A 25,049-nucleotide genomic window follows, 5' to 3' on the forward strand; every position below is an offset into this window, starting at 1 on the left:
ATAAAAATATTTTTTTATATTTTGTTTCACCTTGCTCTTGAGCTTCACATGATAAGTTTTCATTGCAGCAACTCTTTGATAGTTTGTGTGCCATGCTGTATGAAGAATCGCTTTTGCTAAAGACATTTGAAAATACGCATTTGAACACTTGTGGAAGTGTCAAAGCTGCAGCAAATAGGGTTATTGCTTTCATCGGGAATTTTTTTCCAGATTTTCAGGGATCTAAGGTGCAAAATTTTTGTTCATTATGTTTTATTTTGAGCTCGGTATTTCCTGCACTATATTAATGATAACTCTGTAACAGGAATCCTTAGATGACTATCTTCTTGGCCGAAATAGCGCGATAACGACACTGGCTGGTACCTCGCACTGTTATGTTGTTACAAAACAAATGGAACAGCTGGTGTCTAAGAACTTCCAGGCCATGAAGGAGTTTGAGGAGCATCTCTTAGCTTTCCGCAAGCAAGACGTGGATAGAAGCTCAGTTGAAGAGATTTTGCTAAGTCATTTTGAAGAATTTTTTGAGAAGGTGTCTTTCTTTTCTCTTTTTATTTATTTTTTTCTTTTCTTTTCTTTTCTTTTTTCTTTTTTTTTTTTTTTTTTTTTTGCCATTCTTCTCACACTTTCTACTGCTTGATCTTTGAACCTATTCGTTAATTGGTGCAACTTTTTACTATCACTAGTATGATGAATAATCTTTGGAAATAGTGTGTGATGTAAGTGTTAAATAACTATATCATCCAAGCTTCCATGTCTGACCGAGAACTTATAAATGCTACTTCTTAAAATGTTGCAGGGGAGATTGATGGAGGAAGAGTATAATTCGGTGCTGTCAATAAATGCACATAGTCACGGCAATTGTTTTGGGTTTGATGAAGCCCTTCACTGTACTTTTGAACATGTTACAGATGCATTGAAGAAATTAGGTTCATCAGGTACCGGTTATAGCCTTCCAGAAGAGTCAGCAGAGAATATTACCTCATGGAAATTTCTGTTTGACTCGCTTGTAGCAGATCTGAGATTGGATCTATTATGTGAAAAGATTCTTAAAACTTTTTTTTGTGCGGTAAGTTATTTGCTGCAGTCTTTGATTTATTCTCTTGCTGTTCTGTTGTAAATACTTAATCTGGTGAATCATTTGACATAATGTTCTCAGGAACAACTACTGGGTCATTCTGGCAATAATACTAGTAGTACTTCCGAAATTGGAGTACAATTTAAGCATCTACATGTCCTTCTGAGCCTAATTTTGGATTTTGGTGATGCTCTCCTGCAAGATCTTTTAGCTATGTATAGAACAGTAAGATTACATTTATACTTCAACTGTATAAATCTTCTTTTTTTTTCTTTTTGAATTATTTCATGGCAGTGAACTTCAAATTTGTTAACCACCATGACTCAAATCTATATCTTGCTATGCAGGTTTCTATGGTAACCCATGTGCTTGCGAATGTTTTAGCTTCTTTATATTCAAAAGGGTTTGGCATCTCTGCCGAAGATGAGGTGGGTGATGCTACTCGTGATATATCTCAAGATGCAAATGGAACAGGCATGGGGGAGGGTGCTGGAATGAATGATGTCAGTGATCAGATAACTGATGAAGATCAGTTGCTTGGTGCTTTGGAAAAGGTAAGAGTGTTGAAGCATGTTTGAGTTTGCATAACTTTGTATTGCTATTTCTTTCTAGTGGATTGATGCTTCAAGTATGTCATTCTTTTCAATTAAATGTTTTCTACAGCCAAGTGAAGAACAAGATGCCTCAGATGAAGCCCCTAGTAAGAATGAGAAAGGTATTGAGATGGAGCAGGATTTTGCAGCTGATACATATAGCATTAGTGAGGACTCTGCAGAAGATGACAATGAAGATAGTGAGAATGATCAGTTAGAGTCTGCTATGGGGGAAACCGGAGCTAATGGTGAAGTAGTTGATGAGAAACTTTGGAACAAGGATGAAGATGAAAATCCAAGTGATACAAAGGAGAAGTATGAATCCGGATCTTCAGTCAGGGATCGGGATAGTTGTAGGGAGCTTAGGGCCAAGGAAGATTATGCTGCTACTGCTGATGAACCTGGAGAGCTTAATGCTGATGAACCTGGAGAGCTTGATTCTGATGAAATTGATAAACAAGATGATGAGATTGGAAGTGAGGACAACCTTGGTGACAGAGACAACACAGAAGACATGAAGCTGGAGAAAGAAGAAGCATTTGCTGATCCTACAGGGTTAAAGCTTGATGAGCTGAATCAGAGTCCTGACGAAGATATGGAAATGGATGAACAAAAGGGTGCAGATTCTGTGGAAGAAGCAGATCCTTTAGAGAATAAGGAATCTGATGAGAAGGGAAAACATGAGGAAGAAAACACGTATCCAATGGATGAAACTATTGGAGAGGCTGAGACAGAACAAATGGATGGAGATCCTGAAAAGGATCTCGGTAGGGATCATGAAGAGAATGTTGAGATGAGTTTAACTGAAACAAGTAACAATGCATTCAAGCCAGGAAGTTCTGACTTTGTTACTGATCATGTGCCCAATGCAGAATCTGCAACACAACCAAAGGGTGACTCTCAGACATCGGAAATAAGCAATATAGCACCAGAATCAAACCGGTCTAGCGGCAATGATGCTCAGAATGACCTTGCTCCTTTGAGAGGCCTGCCTTCCACTAATACCACTGAAGTGGATTTTTCAGTGGCGGACTTGTCAAATAGTGGGAGATTTACTAATGATCAATCAAAAAGTCAATTGCCTCAACATGAATCTTCATCTACTCAGAAAACCCAACCAAACCCTTATCGGAATGTTGGAGATGCATTGGAGGAGTGGAAAGAAAGAGTCAGGGTGTCTGTTGATCTTCAGGCGGATAATATAGAGGCACTGGGTGAGATTGAGGATGAGAATGCAGATGAATATGGCTATGTGTCTGAGTTTGAAAAAGGAACAGCTCAGGCCTTGGGGCCTGCAACATCTGAGCAGGTTGACAGAAATGTCAGTGGCAACAAGCCGGATGGAGATGATCTCTCAGCGGATAAAAACGACTTAGCTGATATGGAGATTGAGAAGCAAAATTCTGAAGCACCCCCTCTCAGGAGCCATGCCTCAATCCACAAAAATAAGGTTGAAGAGCATATAAATATCTCAGGTTTGGAGAAGTCACCTAATGAGGGATCTGAAGAAGTTCAAAGTCATGATGATGGTAATCCTGAAAGCCTGTCCGAGAGTTTGGTCTCTGTGAAGAAGTCTTTCTTAAGTGAAGGTATACATCAATTCAGTAAACTTTCTGTAGCTGAAGATGAGTTCGGAAAGGCCCAAGATCCTGGGGAAGTTTCCAACGATGTGAAAAATAATGCTACTGCTCTATGGAGAAAATATGAACTGCTGACAACAAGATTCTCCCAGGAATTGGCTGAACAATTGCGTCTTGTTATGGAGCCCACACTCGCCAGCAAGCTCCAAGGTGATTATAAAACTGGGAAGCGGATTAACATGAAGAAGGTAATTCCTTACATAGCAAGTCATTACCGGAAAGATAAAATATGGCTGAGGCGAACCCGGCCTAACAAACGTGATTACCAAGTTGTTATTGCTGTGGATGATTCCCGTAGCATGTCTGAGAGTTGCTGTGGTGATGTTGCTATTGAAGCTTTGGTGACAGTATGTCGCGCCATGTCTCAACTGGAAGTGGGAAACTTGGCTGTCGCAAGCTTTGGAAAGAAGGGGAACATAAGGTTACTGCATGATTTTGATCAGCCATTTTCTGGAGAGGCTGGGATCAAGATGATCTCCAGCTTGACATTCAAGCAAGAGAATACCATTGCAGATGAACCGGTTGTCGATCTGTTGAAGTATTTGAATAACATGCTAGATGTAGCTGTTGGAAAAGCACGACTCCCGTCCGGACAGAACCCATTACAGCAGCTTGTTTTGATCATTGCAGACGGCCGGTTCCATGAGAAGGAAAACTTGAAGCGCTGTGTTAGAGAGGCCTTGAGTAGAAAGCGTATGGTTGCATTTCTGCTTCTTGATAGTCCACAAGAGTCAATCATGGACCTCATGGAAGCGTCTTTCGAGGGTGCCAACGTCAAGTTTTCCAAGTATATGGATTCTTTTCCCTTCCCATACTACATCGTACTAAGGAATATTGAAGCACTTCCTAGGACCCTTTCTGACTTGCTGAGACAGTGGTTTGAGGTTATGCAGTACTGGAGGGACTAAGTTTGTTTGATGGAAGAGCTAATGTCAGAAACGGTTTTACTTGCAAATGTGCAAGTTTACTGAAAATTCTTGATCCGGGATAATGGAGGGTTTGAAGCCAGAAATATATTTTGATGGCACCTGAGCCAATTGTATATAATGCCATGTACAGTTGCTTGTTTCTCAAATGCTACCTGACAATATTTATAATGTCGAATTGATTGACCATTATTTTGGCGTTCAAGCAATCTTTCCATCTTTTTTTTTGGGGGGGGGGAAGAGGGAGGGATTTAAAGTGTCCTTACCAAAGAACAGAGTGAGCAAAATGTAATATATACGGCGGCGTATTAAGTAGTGTTTGTTCTTTTATAAAGTGTATAATGAGATACAACATTGATTTCTAAAAATACTGTTTAGAAATATATCGAGATCAAGATGGGAAATTTCATTTTAAATTATGTTCCTTATTTTTTTGTAATTTTTGATTCTAGGCTTTGAACTTTTAGTGGTTTAGTTATTAAATAGTATTTCCTAAAGATTTTCTTACATATTCCAGTCACTTTTGCACTTAATTGGATTTCTTTCTATGAGGATCAATAGATCCAAGGAAGGCTATCATCACTTTGACGATCTTTTCTTCACACACTTGTAACTTGTTGCATTAGTTGAAATGAGAGCCAGGTTGATTCCTGTACCATGATTTCCCAATAAGAAGGCCACTTTAGACGAGGTGGCGGCATCACATAACTACTAACTAGTGCAATAGGTTGAAGCATAAACCCAGCAAGTTGCTGCAATGCTAACTTTGACACAACGAAATTAGCCCCCAAATCAGTTGAAGACCCATGGTTTTTTATGGATTGGGCTCCGCCACCAATTTATGATATGCATATCATGATGCTATCAGGACTATAAGCAACAGTATTTAGCCCAAATCTCACTATGTTGATGTGTGTCAATCAACTCTTAGATCACACACTGTTTAAAAATAAAAAATAAAAAATAAAAAATTCATCGAAAGGCTAATGGGCATTGTCACACTAGCGGAATATGATGAGAGTATAGTATTTAGCATTTCTCATATCAAATATTTGTTTTTTTTTTTTTTTAACGTGAAATGCTAAATATCATACTATCGTCTCATCGAGTTGACGTGATAGTACCTATCTGCCCTCCACATCAGCCATTGTTAAAATAAAATAATCAAAGAGTTGATGGAGATTACTACTAGCTCAGCCATTGTTAGCATTACTCTTTTTTTAAACCCATTCTACCACCATATAGTAGTAACTTAACGATCTAAGAGGAATCACCAACTTGCGTGCTGGTTAACTAAATACAGTAGTCGTCGCTTTCACCTCTGTGGGCTATCATCATATGAACGTCCCACATTATCTAAAAGAGGCTTTCTGTTGCGCTTGTTGCAAATTCTTCCATCATACCTTCATCTATTTTTCCAATTTCTAAGGATCCGATTCATTCGAAATCCATCATTAGCTAAAAATTGCAATTATGGAATGTGATACATAGCTCCCTAGTTTATTTAAAATTTCCTTTGAATTTTTTTTATTATTATTATTTTTTATGATACATCCATTTGGCTATCTACCAAATTCTATAAAATAGTGAGAGTTCTAATTTTTTATTATTATTATTATTATTGAATGAACTTAATATGCTAGAAAAAGAATAACTGATTAAATTTATACAGATAATAGTAGAGGTTATTTCATGGCTTTTAACGCATCTTGTAACGTTTTGGGTTTTTTTTTAAAAAAAAAATTGAAAATTAAAATTAAAATTATTAAAAATTAAAAAAGACGCGACATAGGTAATGGTGTATAACCAACATTTCTTAAACTAAAAACTTTCAGTAATTCTAAGAGTACATTAAGTGTTCATAAAAAAATAATTTAGCTTTTAAAATTACAATTTGATTAATCAAACGCTCGATGGTAATTTTAAAAGCCACCTAATTTTTTTATGAACACTTAATGTACTCCCAGAATTACTCAAAAACTTCCCCTATAATTTTCAAGTAATTCCATTATAATTTTCGAGTAATTTTATATGTACATTAAGCATCCTTCAAATGATGTGGCTTTTAAAATTACTATTTGATTAAAATTATCATTTGATCTATCACATGCCAAATAGTGATTTAAAAATTCACCTCATTTTTTTATGGACACTTTTCCTTCCTCCTTATATTAAAAATAAAAAATAAATAAATAAATAAAAAAGGTTCATTGCGTAGGTTCTACGAGCGTATGGCCTGTACACGGCCACAGCCAACCCGATCTCGCCCAAGTCTTTGGATAGGGTTTACACGTCACCACTGGCTCGGACAACTCGCCCATTACTACCCTACAAAAGATAAAAGAGATCACCCCAAATCCATCACCTACACGTGTCGGTTTCCCCCTCATCCCCTACAAGCCATCCCTCCCCCTCCCTCTCCATTTCTCCTCTCTTTCCCACTCCATTTTACCTAAAAAAACCTCTTATTTCCAGTCACCCACCTCTCTCTCTCTCTCTCTCTCTTAAAAATACGTGCATATAGTGCATGTATATGTGTCTTTGATCCGAATTGGGACCCTAGTTTTTCTCCGGTGAGATCCGAACTTTCCGGGGAGCTTCTCCGGCATCCGATGCTCGACTCTCCGGTAAGGTTCTCTGATAAATTTAGTTTCTTTATCAGGAAATGTTAGATCAGTTCGTTTTGGTTCGCGTCCGATCCAAGACCTGGTTCCACAAGAGGAAAAAGATCCCCTAACTCTCTAACTTGAATCTCTGTGACTCTGAAAGTTTATCGAATTTGTATCATATCTCGCAGTTTTGCACTTGTACAGTTCGTTTAGTTAGGGTTGGGTTTTCTTTTGTGTTCTATTAGTTTGTACAGTTAGAATCGAATTAGGGCTGAATTGGACTAATTTTGTGGGGGAGGGGTTTTGAAAGTGGCGAAGATGAATTTGAGTGCGGCCGAGGAAGAATCGTCGGGGCAAGAGATTCATATCCCGGCCGATATCGATTGGGAAATGCTTGACAAATCGAAGTTTTTCTTCCTCGGCGCCGCCCTCTTTTCGGGGGTATCTGCGGCTCTTTATCCGGTTGTTTTATTGAAAACTAGGCAACAAGTAGCTCAAACCCAAGTTTCTTGTATCAAGACTGCTCTTTCGATTGTAACGAATGAAGGGTTTCGGGCATTGTATAGAGGGTTTGGGACTTCCCTGACGGGCACAATCCCTGCCCGGGCGCTTTATATGGGGGCGCTAGAGGTCACGAAGAGTAATGTGGGAACAACCACAGTTGGATTAGGGTTTTCAGAGCCTGCAGCAGCAACAATTGCCAATGCAGCTGCAGGGCTGAGTGCAGCAATGGCTGCACAGCTTGTTTGGACCCCTATTGATGTTGTTAGCCAAAGACTGATGGTTCAAGGTGGTGTTGCTTGTCATGGTAATTCGAGTTCGGGTGTTGGTAATGCATCATCAGCTTGTAAATATGTTAATGGGATAGATGCATTTAGGAAGATTTTGAGTACGGATGGGCCAAGGGGGTTGTATAGGGGGTTCGGGATATCAATTTTGACGTATGCGCCGTCAAATGCTGTGTGGTGGGCATCTTACTCTGTTGCGCAAAGGGTGATTTGGAACGGAATTGGGTGTTACTTTTGCAAGAAACATGAAGATGAAAATGGGTTGAACATGATTCGGCCGGATTCAAAAACGGTAATGGCAGTTCAGGGAGTAAGTGCAGCCTTGGCGGGTGGTATATCAGCTTTAATTACAATGCCACTTGATACAATCAAGACCAGGTTACAAGTTTTGGATGGGGAAGAAAATGGGCGTCGAGGACCGACTGTTGCACAGACGGTTAGGAATTTGGTCAGGGAAGGCGGTTGGATGGCTTGTTACAGAGGACTGGGGCCTCGGTGGGCTTCAATGTCAATGTCTGCAACAACAATGATCACCACCTATGAGTTTCTGAAGCGGATGTCGACGAAGAGTCAAGAGGCTTTGACATGATGAACCACATAGGTACAATGAAAAAACATAAAAGGAAGAAAAATAGAAGAGGTTTTTTTTTTTTTTTTTGGTCTTTTGTCTAAATCCTGTTTATTTTCTCTTACTTGTTTCTGTTCTAGCCCGCCTGACTGGTTGGTTAATCTGTGTAAAGTGCTGGCAGGGCTTTAATATATATATATATGAAATAATTTCTTTCCTCCACTACACCTTATGTATGTTTTTTGAATATGATGATATGATGTTATCCAGAACTTCTGGTTTGTATATATATTTTAAAATCTCAAGAGCATAATTTTGGGTTTAACGTGGTTCCATACACTTTTGGTTCGTCTAAAGAATTTTCAAGATTTCTTGTGATGAAGAGATTGAATGGGATTTAAGTATTGGGAGCAAATGAACCCTTGGAGTTTACTTCAGGTCTTCTGCAAGCATGATGTTATTGGATAAGAGTGTTTGCCAGTTCATCACATCAATCTTTTCTTTTTCCGTGAGGTTATTGATTAAGGGGCACATGCTAGCTAGTGGGAAGAAAGTTTAGGCTTTTCTGGTTGGGGTGTGGATGGTTGTGGATAACTTTAATTAAATGTTGGGGAGGGAATACCTGCCTTTTGGATGGATGTGGCCATGTGGGACGTGGGAGAATCTATGAGAATTAAAATACAATGTGATCCCAGAGAACCATATCGATCTAAGGGAAATATATTTTAAAAAAAAAAAAAAAAAAAACTGAGTTGAAAAAAGAATCTTAGTCAGATATAATTAACGTATATTAAAACGTTATTTATAGGAATTGCTAATCTGACTGCCAAAAGCGCTTGAAGCACGCATATCATATTCATCTCACAACAAAATCTCTATTGCATTTCCCAGTTGTGGCCGTTAATTTAGTATCTTCCCATATTTGATGTGGAAGGGAGGCGTGTTTCACTATTGACCAAGCTCGTATTCATTTATTTATTTATTTTTACAGGCCACCAAACCCAATATTTATCTAAAGCATGTAAAACGAATCATCTTTATTGAATTGTTTACTCATGCTTCTTGTCGCATTTTCACCCCCACACAATATGCGCGAGCCTGTTGCTTGTATCTTTCTATAAAATAACCCATTTTCGTCCTTCCATCTCACTGAGCTTTTCCATTTTTGCCATTTATCTAAATGCAATTCCAAAAGGATCTTTAAGTTTTTCCGTTGCCATTCGGCTTACGCTTGATCTGCCAGTTTCTTCTTCCTCTTTTTAATAATTTTGTTCTAGATTTTCTGAATAAAATTGTTTAAAGATTATCTTTTACCTGCTTCCACCTAATTCACAATTTTAAGGGGAAGATGAACGCATAACATTGTAACCTTTATTTATTTTTTTTTTTTTTAGGGAAAAAGGTGTGGAGCGCCCATATCAACTTCCAGGCTTTTACTATCTTAACCTTTTCTTGATAAGCCTTAACTAACTCGTCGGGGTAACATCAACCAGGAGACCAATCTGATTATATTAATATATTCTGATCCGCAATCTAATACTCCGTTGATCCCTAATTTTTAGGAACCTTAATTTTTTTGAGCCACGTAGGCAGTTGGACTTCTATTTTAAATTTTTCTTTTTCTTTTTTTGGTGTCTTGATATGTAATCCAATCATTAAGGCAGCTATAACTGGGGGGCTCAAGGACTGTCTGAATGTTCTGAGGCTATAAGCCTTATAATTCCAGCTAATTTGCCATGGCGTTTAATGGGGGCAAAATTATCTCCCCTAGCACAGGTTTACATAAGATGAAGTCAGTACCAAACATAACAATGGAAAATGAATGAAACGACAAAACACAGATATCCCTCACCTAAATGCTGTCAAAACTGCACTCTTGCCGCATTTCACAAGCCAAACGACGAGAGAGTGCTTTCCTTCAAGCCCTGAAAGTCAGATGTTGAAGATGTGTTACAATTTATGCAAATGAGAAATCTTGAGACGGACGGGCATGTGTTGTTCATGGGGGTGCCATTACAGCATCAAACAAGTCAACATCAACCGTAAGAGCAAGCAGGAGGAAAACAAGTCTGTCTTACACAACCATAAATAGAGAGAGATTTCTTAAATGAGACAGATGGTAGGGATGTATCAAACTAAACAGGCCAACACCGAAACTACAACTACATAGCATTATATCGAAAATTGAGATCTAGTAAACTAGAGTACACATTCACAAGTTGCAGTAATTTCAAATTTTAAAAACAAAGAGACAGATTGACCAGACAAAGCAGTAAGCAGAGTCCACCAAGAGATGAGTAGAAAGGGAGAGAGAGATCGCATCCCTTGGAGATGTCAAGGGCGAGCTCTCTTGTTGGTGCATGATGGGCACTTATACTGCTTAATATGCTCAGCCCTAGCAGGAGTAATCTTCACACACTTGCCATGGAACCACTTCTCGCAGATGTCACAGCAAATCCAAAATTCGTCTGATGCATAGTTCTCTCCACAGGCTCCACACAAGGTCTCTCCATGCTCATCTTCATCTTCCTCATCCATGACCTCATCTTCGTCCTTTGCCTGTGAAGCTTTCGAATATTTTCCCGGAGGTTCTGATGCCCGCTGCTTTGTTGCCCGACAAACAAAAAAAATACCACCTTATAAGAGAAACAAGGATGGTAGATTCACCATAGCCAGTAGATAAACATAATCTTCCAAGCCAAAGTATGAACTTCGCCTAGATGCATAAATCTAGAAAGCATCAGTGAATGCAAACTTAAGACACTGCTTGGGTACAACTATCAGGCAAATCTAAATAATGATGCCAAGAATTGCAAGAATAGTTAGTAATAGCTCCCCATGGGTGCAATTTTGGAACATGAGCGATAACAACCCAGTTATTCTCCATAACCAAAACATAAACAGAGGTAAGTTTGTTACATGCCAATGACACCTACATCAACATTCATCCTTTTATCATTGCTTTCTTTCCTTCTTTCTTTTGGGGGGGGGGGGGGGGGGGGGGGGGGGGGGGGAGGGCCCTGAAAAGAAAACAGAGTCCCTCTGTACATAACGGTGAAACTTTTTCTCTGATGAAATACGCCAAACTCAATACCAGTTAGTTGGAAATTCCAGTTTAAAAGTGGCACAATACAACTTGTTTTTTCACTATTAAATTATTAGACCAAAATTCTCCTAGATGTTATATTTTACGATGACTATAGTTGTTTAGACAACAAACAGAAACAAAATCAATATTTATTAGTATAGGCCTCCCAGTGAATAGACCTTCCCTCGAGAAGACCACACCAACATAATACCCACTGCCCACATATCTACTGTAATTTTCTTAACCAAGTAATAGGATTTATAGAGGCAGTCGTTTTACCAATTTAGAGTTCGGCTTGGATTTGTTGCTACCATGATTTGATACAGATGACTTCTCCTTTACTTGTTTCTTGGCAGTTCCAGTCACAACTTCAAAAATTGTTGGAAGATCATTTATCATATTAAAGAGTCGCTTCCTGCAAAGCAAGTAATAGGACAATGGCATGGCATCTCATAGAAAGTACAACTACTGAAAGTATAATCAATAATATTTTTTTTATTCGTAATAGAAATATCATTAAAAATGCAAAGCACAGCCCGAGTACACAGGAACAAAAGAAACATCTACCTAGAAGGAAAAAAACAAAAAAAAACAAAAAAACAAGAAAATCATTAAAACTAATCGCTAAAGGATCTACAAAATCAGTTGTCAAAGTATAAAGAGAATAATAATAATTTAAAAAGAAAAAAAAAAAGACTTAAGCTCCTCCAACGTCCTCTTACAGTCCTCAAAGTGACGATTATTTATTTCCCTCCCAAAGCACCACAAAAGGCAAGAGAGCATCATCTTCCACACGAAAGTATTCTGAGTTCTACCACCAGTCCACTAGATAGCAAACAAATCAACCACTTGACTAGACATAACTCAAGACATCCCAAAGCGATTGGAAAAGGCATTCCATAAGACGCAAGCAACCTCACAATGAAGAAAAATATGAGCCACGGACTACCCATCTCACTTGCACATGCGATACCTATCGACCACGATGACATACCACTTCCTAATGTTGTCCATTGTAAGGATCTTCCCTAGGGCCGCCAACCAAGCGAAAAAAGCTTCTCAAATGAACTTTGGTCCGCCACATACTCTTCCAAGGAAAATGAATGCCATCATTACAGGACACTATAAAAAGAGCTAACATCAAACACCCTTTTGTTTGAAGGGCTCCACCAAAGAATGTCATCACCTTCCCGTCTCACTCTATAAGAGTACAACAAATTGAAGAAAGAAGCCAAGACATCCACCTCTCAATCATGAGCCACTCTAATAAAGCTTACGTTCCACTAAATGAAACCACTAGAAAGCTTCAAATGAACTACAATATAAGGGGTGTTGCAATAATGACATCAATCTATCCACTATCATGACCATGATTCCCAACTTAAGCCAAAAATTAAATCCCTATTTGGTAAAATTTTGAAAAACTTTTTTCACTTTTTAAACACGGAAAAACAATTTTTAGACAATAGTTATCCAAACAAGTTTTCAATAGTGGCCCCCACCACTAACACTCATTTCAAAACAAAACGCAAAACACTTATCAGAAAACAAAATGCAGAACACTTTTAGAAAATTTCCTCCACCTTCATACGAGAATATTTTGAAAACACGTGCTCAATTTCTAAAAACAAGTGAAAATATGGCTCAATTTGTTCAAACATGCACAATAATAAGTGGAGGCGACCTTGTTTCTTATAAAAATGAAAAAAAAATAAAAATAAAATAAAATAAATAAATAAAAAATGTGGTGGCCTCCACCCCCTTCATTGGAGGTGGGTCTCCCCTTCCACCTTCGGTGTCCACCCTCGAAGGGTGGCAAGGGTTTGGAGTTCCACCTCTACCACCCTTTGTGAGAGGGTTGATCTCCAACCACCTCACCACCTTAAAGGGCAACAGGGGCTCAATCTACAACCTCACCACCCTCTACAGTGGTAGAGACCCACCCCTGCAGAGCGGAGAGGGTGGAACTCCAGCCTTCCCTACACAGGTAGACACCGGAGTGGGGTGATGGAGGTGGAGACCCACCCCTTCTCCCTTGGGTAAGGGGGGAAAGAGAGACCCACCCCAAGTGCCTCTGAGAGAGGCATGGAAGGGGTGGGTCTCGACCCTAAGTGCCTCTGCTTTAATCACTGAGTGCTGCTAACTTGCCTAAAGTTTACAACAATGCTGTCAGTAGTAGGGAAGGACCTATTAAAAATCACAACACTCGAACAAAGCAAAGTACATATAAATGACAATATCTATAATCAAAACTAGGAAGAGTATAGCCAAATCTATCAAGTTGACTGAAAAAATTACAGTATCAGACAAGAATTCAGGAGGGGGCGGGGCTTATGACTCTCCATTATCCTCGTTAATGTTTTAACACTGATATTTTTGCTAAGTTAACAAACTGAAGAGGGAATTTGGACAATCGAGTAAAAGTTACCTGTCAGCCTTATCAAATCCAAATCTGGCACCAAAATAGAAGGCAACAGAAAGCAGCCATGCATCGCTGTGCACAGCAACCAAAGATAACCAGTCCTTTTCTTGCATGCCATCTCTCGCAAAGTTAATTCCCAGTGCTGGCTCTGGGAGCTCTGGAGGCACTTCTTCGGCAGGTAAATTGACTTCCCATTGCTCACTAGGAAAGCCATACAAGCATAGATTCTCCTTCTCTGTAGGTAAAAAATAACAATAAAGGACCACCGAAACAAATTCAATAGAATAGCTATGAATCGGAAATAACAAGCAGAAAGAAAAAATGAAAACTAAATGGGGATCAAAAGCACAAGAGGTAAAAACCATTCTTCACATTAAATAAGGAATACATGTCAAACAAAAAATGTATAAAATTGGAAACACCAAGTTATATTAAGAATAAGAAAAGATGTTCACACAAAATTATGAGTTCTGTAAACACCAAACTAACAAATGATACAAGTTGTTCTCATGGAAAATGAAATTGTATGAGTGACCATATCATACATCACCGAAAAAGGATAAATGCCAAAACCAAACACAAAATTTATGAAACAACAATGAACTTTTAGTAACTTATATGAGACCCATTTTTAAGCTTGACCGCAGAGTACCCCTTCTTTATACATTAACTAGACATGATGGTAGCAAGTGGTGCAACAAACCTTTCTATTCCAATAACCATTTGAACCTCTGAAGCATCAATCACAATCCTTCTTATACTCTCGGGCAACATTTTTACAAAAGATTATATCAGGCTCACACCCAAAAAAGCATACATTCTTCAGCGACTATGATACACCACTAAGGTACACAGTTAAGCTTTATAATACTATTCAGCATGCAACTCAAGTCAAAATAGTCAAAAGGAAAAAGAAAGTATCACGTATACTGGAACCACCATACTATCTATTTTGACAAACTACGCATGTTATGAGCCAATTTTTCTGAACACTCACATGTAATGATTTTCCCCCAAAAAAAAATAAAAATTGTATCTCGTATATGTGAAAAATAAATCCACAATACCAGCAATGTATTTCACAAAGCTGCTGTTGTTAGAACCACCATTCGAATATATATGGTAAACAAGTACTACATGGATGGATGTGACTTTTATGTTCCACACATGTACATGGCCAAAGAAAAAGAAAAACTATTCTACAGATGCCCATGTAATGTAACCATTGACAAGCAACCACACAAACTCTTAGTCACAACAGAAAAGGGCCCATGCAGACAGGAGAAGGATACAAATGCGTACAGCTCCAAATAGATATAAGAAGTCTAGCAAAATTTACAACAAGCAGAATATCAAACCTGGATCACACTGCTGATAGAATTCTTCAACATCTGCAACAACAAAATGAAAACACATAAAAAGTCAATACTTCCGAAACCCATATTTCAAACAAGAAAAGATTCTATGGATTTTCCAAAAGTAACTAAAAGTATAAATGGCAATTCCCTGTCTTGTTTGTGGAACTTGGTGAAGAAAAAGAGAGAAATAATTAACTGAGAATTTCATCATTTATGACCCCCTCCTAAAAAAAAAATTACATTTTCAGCATGGCTTATGTCATTTTTCGTTTATTACCTATCAAAAAAAAAAAATCATTTTGTAAAGTTTCCAAATTCAGAATTTAATTATTTTCTTCCTCAGTTTCTTAGAAAATAAAATATATCCTAACTGATTGGAGACATGTATACGTACAATATATAATCATGCTTTTCATGAACTGTATGGTTGCCTAGAAAATCTAGGATAATGAAAGAAACCTCTTCTACCAATTTTTCCATTTCTCGAGTTCCGCAAATACAAAACCTGTACATGGTTTGTGCGAACCTCATTTTCACATAAATTTATAAGACTACAATAAACAAAACCCAAAATTTAGTAACACAGGTTATTGAATCGTCAAAACATATAAACATTTTTTCCAGTGCCAAAACAACAACTAAAGAAAAAACAAAATCGTCTCTTGTTTTGCAATTTCTTTTTTCTTTTCTGGAAACTAAACAAAAACGAAAGCTTGTTTAAAAAGCATAGTTAATATGTTTCTTTTTTTTTCGTTTCCTCAATTTCTCGGAAACAAACAGAGAACTATAAATTGCCAAAATCCAAAGCATAGCAGAGAAAAAAACAAAAAAAAAAAAATCAGAAAAAGAAAAACTATATCCCATTTCGAACTTCACAGAACAGAACCAAACTCAAATACCACTACACACAACAGCAGAAACCAAAAACAAAGCGCATGTTCCTAGCACCAGAAACGACAACAAAAAATACACTCAAAACAATACACCACACTAGAATTTGAAAATCTTCCTCCGTTTTCTTTTCTCGGGAACCAAACGCAAAAGCGAGACATTTTCGAACACAGAGAGAGAGAGAGAGAGAGAAAGAACTACCAGTAGTGAGGGCCTTGACCATGCCAGCTCGGCGGCCCTTGAAATCCCTAAAGACCTCCTCCACTGTACGCGGGTTGTACTGTGCTCCTCCTCCATCCATTGGCTCTCTCTCTCTCTCTCTCTCTCTCTCTCTCTCTCTCTCTCCCTGTCACAGTGCTTGTGACAAAATATGAAACTCCAAGTCAAAATAATTAACTAATAATCAAATAATGAGAAAGTTCCACGAATCCACAAGGTTTATATAGGAGAGGACAGGGAGGGAATTTTGAGGATTTGTAGGGGTGGTTTTGGGCCGGACTTGAATCTGGATGGATTGGACGGGTTAACCATACTTTAGATAGTGGGGACGAGTCCGAGACACCCAAAAAACACAAAGGCCCATATGGGCTAACCTTGCGCCAAGGGGTTTGGTGGTAATTAGCCAATCAGGATTTAGGTATGGCCAATAATTTTTTATACGATCCGTGAATTTGACACGAACTTAAAATAAATTTAAGGATTAGAGTTGATGGATCTGACCCCGTTTAATTAAATAGGTCAGATTAGAATAGAGGTATATAGTTTTAAATAATAAATGATTAATGTGATATAATGTAAAAATGGGTTTTGAATTTTTTTGTATAGAAATGCAAAAAAAAAAAAAAAAAAAAAAAATGTTTTTGTAGTGGGTTTTTTTGTTAAGGAATGCTAGAGCATCTCTTGGTGTTCTCCTGGTGTACATCTAAAATAGCATAGATATAATTTTTTTAATTAAAAAATTGTATTTATGCCATCCAAAAGGATATAGATGTAATTTTTTAATTGCATTTATGCCATTCTAGATATACACCAGGAGATACTCTAGCACTTCTCTTTTTTGTTTGAATAATAAATAAAAAATTATTATTATTAATATAATATTAAAAGTGAAAAAAGTTATAATGTTTTGAAGTTGACTTTCTATTAAAAAAAATAATAAAAAAAAAATAAAAAAATTAGGGATGGAAAGGAGTTTGCCAAAAAAAAAAAAAAAAGCTCTCATGTTTAGATTATCGTCGTCTGTACCATGTTGTCATGATTTGTGACCTGTGGGGGCTTAGAGCACTAGTAACAGATTCCCTATAATGGTTCCCTTCCCTATATTTAGGAAAAATTTGATAAAAAGCATCAAAAATTGACCCACAATAGCTTCCCCATTTTTACACATTTTGGTTGGGTAGCTACAGTGCTACCCAATACATTGGATAGCACTGTAGCTTCCCAATCAATTTTTTTAATAGGAAAAAATCGGCCATATCTCTCATCTTTCACGCTTCCCTCCATTTCTGCTTTCATTTCCCCACTGTTGCTTTCATTTCCCTCCATCTGAAACCCATTCTCGCGCCATACCCATAAAACAACTCCTCCATCACGCCTCTACCCTCATTCTTCACTAGCTTTTTGCACAGCGGGAGCGAGAAACACGAGCTGCAGGTCTTGCGGTAGTTGATGTGTGGCTGGAGCAGCGCCGGTGAACACCCAGACCCGTTCTTTTCTTTCCCATTCTTTGTTTTCTACTTATTTGTTTGTGTTCCTTCTTTAATTTTTAACCAACTTGTTGTTGTGCGTTGCTTTGGCTTTTTTTCTTTGTTAGTTGAAGTCAAGTCTCTGGTTGATTCTTGCATTCTGTTGTCGATGGGTTGATTCTCGCATCGCTCTTCCAACTCGACGGTTCTTTCATGTTTTCGAGCTGTTTCATGAGGTACACTTCCTATTTTCATGATTATCACAAGAAAATGTTGAAAAATAATGTGGGTTATTTTTATTATCTCCAATATTTTTGTTGTACATGTTGTAAATCATGGGATGAGAGTTTCTATTTCTGAAACATTTCCGGATTCTTCAAAATTTTAATTGCTATGGATTTTTGTTTTAGAATCTACAACATATATATGAGAATAGAAGTTTTTGGCAAATCCTCATTCCTAGCTCTTGCTCATTTAGTTCATTTATGGAGTTTGTAATCTCTGTTGAGTTTGTTGTAGAGTGTTTTTAGTTCCCTGGTTTTTCGTTTTGTAGTACAAGGTGTGTTTTGTTGTTCTGTATTGAACCTGGTATCCAACTCCTTGCTGGAGTGTTATTTTGAAGTGTTTGATCAAGTAGTTCACTGAGAAATTATATAAACTCAACATGAAAGACAAATCTGCAAACCTGTTTTATATTTCGACATACTCAAGACCAACTTCTCTTGCCAACCTGAATTCATATCAGAGAAGTTGATCATTAGAACATTTCAGAGCCAACATCAGAGCTAGAGAGCATTTCAAATAATAAAACCATTTCACTACCGGCATTCCAAAGAAATATGAGAATAGCACACAAAGGAAGCCAACTTGAAGTCTTTAAACCTAACAATTAGAAGAATCTACAACAGAGTGGAGAAGCTCAATTATATGTTGGTAATCCATAGTGGATTGTAATTAGCACCCTCCATTTTTAAACACACCCGTCCTATTCCAACCAAAGTTCTAAACTTAAATCCTGCCTAATCTGCACTCACTTTGGAGGTAAAAAGGATTTATGGCAGTTTATAGTATTGAACCCCCAATTCACAACAACTTCAAGCACATTACCTGAGAGCCAGCAAGCTCCTCAAACTGCTTGACCCAATCCTCCATCATAGCATCCTTTCCCAAATCATCTCCTCCACCAGGTTTCGCACCACTCACCGATTCAAGACCCTTGACAGTCTCCCTCGTCTGTTCTCTGAGCTTGTCAAGAGCCTCAGAAACATGGGATTCCTTAGAATCCTTTTGCTTTCCCTTCTTCTTGCTTCTGAGGTCGGGCAAGCCCATGCCCAGTCCTTGAACCCCAGTGGGCAAAGCCGGTGGCTCTTCTTGCTTGGCCTCTGTAGCATCTTTATCTCTATCATAAGCAAATGAAAGTGAAACATTCAGAGACGATGGGGATTTGAAGGCAAAATGGGACTTGAAGGTGAAATGGGAATAAACTTTTTAGGTTGTCGACTGGAAGATGTTGATTAAACTCCTAAAAACGGTTACCTTGAGTGTCCTTGTTTTGTGTATCTTTCATTCACTTTATTTATTTATACTATTTTATATTTAAATTGCTTTTCATTTTACAGATTGTAAATGTATTGTTCACCATTTTAGCAAGCCAACCATCGTTGATTCTGCTAGTTCAATGGCATACAGGGTGGTTCTTGCGCAAGCTACGGATTTATCAAGAGAACAGCCTCAGTGATCTTAATATTTTCTAGTTTCCATTGGCAGACTTCATATAAGAAATCCTATGGGTACACAATTTGGCATGTTATAAAGTGGGTTGATCTTGTGGTCACTAAACATGTCTGGTTTGGGGCATTTTGATCTATGAAAAATGTAGTTAGCATATGAAGGTTGCCTTATAGGGCAGATTCGGAAACTTAATTGCCTTTAAAATAGGATGTACCAAATTTAGTTTTCTAGGCCAGAAGGCACATGTGTGTTTTAAACGAACAGATGAAAAGAATGATACTTTTTTGTGAGACCCAAAAACTTGGTTATGGCTATAACTTATAAGCTATGTATTGGACGTGCTCAGGGGCGGAGCCAGGTTTCAAACATTGGGGGGGCCAAATTGAGAAAAATAACTTTGGGGGGGGCCAAAACTAAGAAAATAAAAAAAATAAGGGGTAAAATTTAATTTTTTTTTTTTTCAGATTTTTTTTTTTTTGGGAGAAACTCTTTGGCTTGGGGGGCCTGGGCTCTTTGGCTTGGGGGGGCCCAGGCCCCCCAAGCCAAAGAGTAGTTCCGCCCCTGGACGTGCTTGCTAGTGGACATGAACTTTGTGTCCTACAATGCAAATAAGTAAGAATAGAAGATGACATGTTTCAAGTTAGTTATGCAGTTAACACCAGGTCTAGAAAGAATAGAAGTCAGACATGTTTCATGTCTTTACTGTATCATTGCATCCTAAGAGTTGGGGACAACACAGATCTGACAGATAGATACATGCTAACCTCTTGCACCTTAAATGCAAGGCCGCTTCTCTTGGGAAACATGGCTCAGTTTTTCTTTTATTTTTGATTGCCCGTTGCTTTTGTGTCCATGTAGTGTAGGGTCATACTTTTAGACCTGGGTAGTGAAATCCTGAAATCTCACTTGGAAGACACTTGCTGTGTATCTCGGAAGGAGATACTAACAAAAGAAAAAGACTTAACCGACAAAACAGAAAAGGGATATTTAGGAAGCAAGGACCCTCATCGTTTTGCCCTCCCAAATACACAAAAGTTGTTTACCCTTCTCAGAAGTTACCGGGGGGCGACAAACTTTCGTGGGAGGCTGATTTACGTCTGTTTTGGGTTTCATTTCAAAACTTATAATTCAAAACAAATAATGGGAACCCAGAAATGTACAATATCTGGTTTTGTTGTTCTCTGTTTTGAGAATTTGGTTAGAGGTTTGTTTTGCTCTTTTGTTTTGTTTTCAATTTTCTTGTTGGACTGGGTTTGTTCAGTTTTGATTAGTTTTATAAAGATCACTTATTCATTGAAGAAAAAAAAAATGGATTACTTATTCAGATTGTTTTTACTTATTCATGTTTTTACTTTTTTAGCTTCCTATTGTTTGGTAGCCTACTCTCATGGATTCACAAGATGAGAACCAAAGCTTCATTATGCTCTTACAATCAGGGTTGCAAAACTACCAAAAAATTCCATCCTAACCTAAAATGAAATCTACTAAGAAGACAAACTTCTCTATTGAATAAGATATTCTACTAGTAAATGCTTGGATCAGTACTAGCATTGATCCAATTCAAGGGACTGATCAAAAAGGCAACAAATTTTGGGATAGAATTTGGATGAACTATCATGAGAACAAGAAAGAAGACACGGTGGAACGTTCCGCTCATTCTTTATCAAATCGATGGTCATCAATCCAAAAGTTTACAAACAAATTTTGTGGGTACTTGGCACAAGTTGAAACAAAGAATCCAAGTGGTGCTACTGAGCAAGATAAGATAAAAATGAATTGTTATTAGTAGAGTAAATTAACCTTATATAGTTTGAAGATTCTAATTATTTTTCTTTTCTTTTCTTTTTTCAGATTAATTTGGCAAAGGATATGTACCGAGACGAATACTCTATCGGATTTCAATTTGAACATTGTTGGAAGTTGTTGAAGAACTTGCCAAAATGGAAGCAGTTGAAGCCAGTAGTGCCGAGAAAGAAATCCATAAGTCCTTCTCTTCAACCTGTGATACATCTAGGTGTTGACAATGATGATGAAGATGTTATTGTAGACTTGGAGAGACCTATAGGCAAGAAGGCCGCGAAAGAGAGAGAGAAAAAAAGAAAGAGCAAAGATTGTGGAGATAAAGAGATTATGATGGAGGTTTTGGCTGAATTAACAGAAGTGAAGAAAAGATCGTATGAGGAGAGAATGAAAAATATTGATACGGCAAAGGAAGAGATTGTTCGTATTGAGAAACAAAAGCTTGAGATTGAACTTAGGAAAGAGGCAAGAGAACAAAAGAAAGAGGAAAGAGAAATTATGATGATGGATACAAGCTACTTGTCATCAATTCAGCTTGAATATATTCAATCTCTCCAAATGGAAATCATGCAGAAGCGTAGGACTACCTAGTCATTGGTAATTGGCTTTTGTTTATGCTATTGGCTTTTTGTTTATGCCATTGGCTTTTTGTTTATACCCTTGGTTTTTTGTCAGTTAGAAAGGAAAATCTCTAAGATGGTTGTAATTTTGGCTTTTGTGAATGCCTAGGTTGTATTTATTGGGATTGTTTATGCCATCACACAGGGAGATTGAAGCTTCTGCAGTTGATTGAATATGTGAATCATAGGTCAAACTTTAATTAGGGGCAGATTTGTTTTATGATTTGTGGTCAATTAAGATGATGCTTACATGTAGCACCTGTACGTGTTTGTGGTTTGCCTTTAATCAAGTCAAGTGGGGCTTTCTGATAAGTTACTTATTCTTTTTAGTTTTGGAGTTGTGTTGGCTGACTTAACTAAATATATATATATATATGATATATCTGCAAGTCCTCTTAATGGTTATTGAATCAAAGTTACTCTTTTCTGCAATGACGAATAACCAATTTAATGACTATTGAATTTGGCTATACAAGAACCTGATGCAATTTAATGACTATTGAATTTGGCTATTGAATTTTTTGGATTTTTTGCATGTTCCTGTACGTCATTTTAAGTTGATGGAATCTCAACAAAGCTCCCCACCACCTGTGTTGGGTATCATCCACAATAAATCAACCCACCTTCCTAGAACCTTCCCTTGAAAAAAAAAATCTCATTCAGAGCTATTTTGATCAAACAATTTAAATGGTCATTTAAATAGTTTTATGAACATAAAAACAAAGATATGAAGGGTTGGTTGAGAGGGTTGGTTGAGAGTTAGTTGGGAGTTGGTTGGTACAAAAAAGTAAGAAAGAGAAAAAAAAAAAAATAAATAAGAGTAAAAAAAAGTATTTAATTGATATAGGAAAAGTTAAGGAAATCTATTGTGGGGTGTTTTTTTTTTTAGGGAAACAAAAAGTGGTTTTGTTCCCTAAATATAGGAAAAATGGTTGGGAAGCTGGTGCTAGTGCTCTTAGTGGCTTTTGAATTTGGATTGCAAGTTGCAAAAGTGTCCTGTCCCATGGAAACGAATCCCCTCCATTTCATTTGGAATGGAGAGGAGCCTATTAGTGTATTTAGGAAGGGTAAAATGGTTTAATTTTTTTTTTAGATTATTTTACTCATCCTAAATACACTAACTCGATGCTCTCCATTTCAAATGAAATGGAGAGGATCCTTCTCCTCATCCCCATATGTGTTTAGGCTTAAAATATGTTTCTTTGGCACCAAGCTTACTAATACTCCGTTTGTTTGGGTGTAAAATATTTTCTGTATTTTTTAATGTTTGGTGCAACAAAAAATGATGGTCAACGAAAATCATTTTCATTTTAACCATAAAAAGCTTCTTTAATTTTTGGAAAACGATTTACGGTTTTAAAAACCGTAAATCGTTTTTCGGATTTAAACTTTTCATTGTCGTCCTTTTTTTTTTTTGGTTAAATATTACATAGCCCCCCTGAACCAATTGTCGTTAGTGATGTAGCACCATGTACTAACAACTCACAGGATATAGTCTTCTAAACTGCCAATTTGTTATGATTTAGCCCTCCGTTAGTCTTAACCTTTTATCTTGGATGAGAAATCAGATTTGACCAAAATGTTACAAAAGTACCTTTATTTTTTTTTTACCATTGAAAAACTAAATTTATCATTTGTATTTATTAATTAGTAGAAAAAGACTATTTTTTTAACAAAAAAAAAAAACTAAAGATAAATGCAAAATCACTCTTTGTGGTCAGCCGAAATTACAAATCGCTCATAATAGAATAAAAATTAATTCAAAAATCATCAAGATAGACCAAAATAACAATTTAGTCTATGCAGTAAAATTTTGTGACTTGACGGATTCCATTAGTGTACTGCGTGTCATCACCAATAGAATAATGACACGTCACTTTTTATATATAAAAAAAAATTATGAATAAATTAAAAACATAAATATATAAAATTTATTAATTTTTGGGATAAATGCAAAATTAATCTATGTGGTTGACCTAAATTACAAATCACTTATTACGGTATAAAAAATAATTATCCTCAGGGTAGGCCAAAATAATAATTTAGTCCCTGTAATGAAATTCCGTCAAAACACTTGACGGATTTCATTAATGTGTCATAACATCACCAATAAAATGATGACATGTGTCACTCTTAATTAAAAAACATATTAACATATTCAAAATATAATATATAAAACCTAAAATTAAAAACTTTAAAAAAAAATTTAACAAAAAAGAAATTGAAAACAAATTGAAAAAAGCAAAGAGTAGCTGCCACGGGGTGAGGGGGTAACTTGCGAGCCACCTCTCCAATTTCCAAATGTGGCACCAGCCACCTCTGGGTGGCTCACTGTCAACCCTAGCCCCATTTGAGGTGGTTCACGAGCCACCCCAGAGTCGGGGTTGGCTGCCTTCTTCATTTTTTTTTTTAATTTTTTTTTAAAAGAAAAAAAAAATTATCCCAACAAGGGCACAATTGGAAAATTTTGGCCCAAGTGGTCACGTGCGTGGCTAGTGACCAATCTTCCTCCCAAGAAGACGGAATCTCCCAACGAAGTATCTACATTGTATCAAATTGGCATTTAGATGGCCATATCATGTAAGTTGTTAGTTCATTATGCTACCTTACAAACGGCTGTTAGTTCAAGGGGTAAAATAATATTTAACAGTTTTTTTTTCTTTATTTTTTTAAGTCCACATACACTCTCCTCGAACTACCACACAATTAATAGAGCTCCCCCTAAACTTTTAATTTGGACAACATCCCCGAAACTACCAAAAATTGTTAATATTCCCCAATTATGAAAACACCCTTAATGAATTAAAATAATAATAAAAAAAAAAAACTAAACTTATTTTTTAAAAAACCAGGGGTGGAAATTTAAAATTTTCATTAAAAAAAAAAAAATCCCAATTTATTGCGGCCATTTTTGTCCTATTGAAAATAATTTAAGGTAATTTTTGTATTTTTGTTGGCCTTAGGGGGACATTGACAATTTTTTAGTAGTTTAGGGGAACCATTGTTCCAATTGAAAATTTGGGATGACATTGTCAATTGAGTGGTAATTTGAGAGGTGATATGTGGACTTTTCCCTTCTTTTTTTTTTTTTGGAAGAGAAATAGCCTTTAAGTAATTCACATAGTCTCCCAAATACTTTTGAAGTCGGGGCGCCTCAATAAATTTTAAAATTTAAGGGAGCATTTTTTATATTCAAACATTACTTAAATAATTATTTTTTTAAAAAAAAATTTGTAATATAATAGTTATTTAAAT

The 25,049-nt window shown here is 37.0% G+C and overlaps 5 protein-coding genes across 7 annotated transcripts in view; 3 read left to right on the forward strand and 2 right to left on the reverse strand.

The window, feature by feature from the left end:
* LOC133862996 (midasin) overlaps positions 1 to 4,653 on the forward strand; it is a 79,881-nt gene extending 75,228 nt beyond the window's left edge. For both annotated transcript variants that reach the window (XM_062298953.1, XM_062298952.1), the window contains 6 exons: positions 69 to 227; positions 305 to 529; positions 797 to 1,066; positions 1,157 to 1,300; positions 1,423 to 1,629; positions 1,739 to 4,653. In XM_062298953.1, the coding sequence (XP_062154937.1) occupies positions 69 to 227; positions 305 to 529; positions 797 to 1,066; positions 1,157 to 1,300; positions 1,423 to 1,629; positions 1,739 to 4,216 (3,483 nt within the window). In that variant the 3' untranslated portion in view covers positions 4,217 to 4,653. The remainder of the gene's footprint in view (positions 1 to 68; positions 228 to 304; positions 530 to 796; positions 1,067 to 1,156; positions 1,301 to 1,422; positions 1,630 to 1,738) is intronic.
* Positions 4,654 to 6,634: 1,981 nt separating this feature from the next.
* LOC133863994 (uncharacterized) lies at positions 6,635 to 8,424 on the forward strand. Its single transcript, XM_062300174.1, has one exon. The coding sequence runs from the start codon at positions 7,162 to 7,164 to the stop codon at positions 8,218 to 8,220; it is 1,059 nt and encodes a 352-aa protein (XP_062156158.1). The 5' UTR covers positions 6,635 to 7,161; the 3' UTR covers positions 8,221 to 8,424.
* Positions 8,425 to 10,341: 1,917 nt separating this feature from the next.
* Positions 10,342 to 16,317, reverse strand: LOC133864410 (PHD finger protein ALFIN-LIKE 3-like). Of its 2 annotated transcripts, none has more exons than XM_062300741.1 (5): positions 16,160 to 16,317; positions 15,068 to 15,100; positions 13,716 to 13,944; positions 11,567 to 11,702; positions 10,342 to 10,800 (listed from the first exon to the last, which is right to left on the reverse strand). In XM_062300741.1, the coding sequence occupies exons 1-5, from the start codon at positions 16,257 to 16,259 to the stop codon at positions 10,534 to 10,536; spliced, it is 765 nt and encodes a 254-aa protein (XP_062156725.1). In that variant the 5' UTR covers positions 16,260 to 16,317; the 3' UTR covers positions 10,342 to 10,533. The 2 variants fall into 2 exon arrangements, with proteins under 2 accessions (XP_062156725.1, XP_062156724.1); XM_062300740.1 differs by having other exon boundaries at positions 10,342 to 10,803.
* A 2,032-nt stretch (positions 16,318 to 18,349) lies between these two features.
* LOC133863194 (peroxisome biogenesis protein 19-2-like) lies at positions 18,350 to 20,180 on the reverse strand. The gene is made up of 3 exons (XM_062299168.1): positions 20,131 to 20,180; positions 18,751 to 19,042; positions 18,350 to 18,373 (listed from the first exon to the last, which is right to left on the reverse strand). The coding sequence occupies exons 1-3, from the start codon at positions 20,178 to 20,180 to the stop codon at positions 18,350 to 18,352; spliced, it is 366 nt and encodes a 121-aa protein (XP_062155152.1).
* A 334-nt stretch (positions 20,181 to 20,514) lies between these two features.
* On the forward strand, positions 20,515 to 21,765 carry LOC133863196 (uncharacterized). The gene is made up of 3 exons (XM_062299169.1): positions 20,515 to 20,578; positions 20,735 to 20,748; positions 21,226 to 21,765. The coding sequence occupies exons 1-3, from the start codon at positions 20,515 to 20,517 to the stop codon at positions 21,763 to 21,765; spliced, it is 618 nt and encodes a 205-aa protein (XP_062155153.1).
* Positions 21,766 to 25,049: the final 3,284 nt, after the last annotated feature.

This window comes from Alnus glutinosa, chromosome 3, assembly GCF_958979055.1.
Source record: "Alnus glutinosa chromosome 3, dhAlnGlut1.1, whole genome shotgun sequence".
NCBI lineage: Eukaryota > Viridiplantae > Streptophyta > Magnoliopsida > Fagales > Betulaceae > Alnus > Alnus glutinosa.

Excerpts from the sequence above, each read along its gene's own strand:
- LOC133864410 (XM_062300740.1), bottom strand. The coding sequence starts at position 16,259 with ATGGATGGAGGAGGAGCACAGTACAACCCGCGTACAGTGGAGGAGGTC. Across the intron at positions 15,101-16,159 it reads GGTCAAGGCCCTCACTACTG|ATGTTGAAGAATTCTATCAG; the intron begins GTAGTTCTTTCT and ends TTGTTGTTGCAG. Across the intron at positions 10,804-11,566 it reads CCAAGCCGAACTCTAAATTG|CAGCGGGCATCAGAACCTCC; the intron begins GTAAAACGACTG and ends CGGGCAACAAAG.
- LOC133863994 (XM_062300174.1), top strand. The coding sequence starts at position 7,162 with ATGAATTTGAGTGCGGCCGAGGAAGAATCGTCGGGGCAAGAGATTCAT.
- LOC133863196 (XM_062299169.1), top strand. The coding sequence starts at position 20,515 with ATGGGAACCCAGAAATGTACAATATCTGGTTTTGTTGTTCTCTGTTTT.
- LOC133863194 (XM_062299168.1), bottom strand. The coding sequence starts at position 20,180 with ATGTTTCCCAAGAGAAGCGGCCTTGCATTTAAGGTGCAAGAGGTTAGC. Across the intron at positions 19,043-20,130 it reads AAGGTGCAAGAGGTTAGCAT|AGATAAAGATGCTACAGAGG; the intron begins GTATCTATCTGT and ends TGCTTATGATAG. Across the intron at positions 18,374-18,750 it reads AGGAGCTTGCTGGCTCTCAG|GTTGGCAAGAGAAGTTGGTC; the intron begins GTAATGTGCTTG and ends ATATGAATTCAG.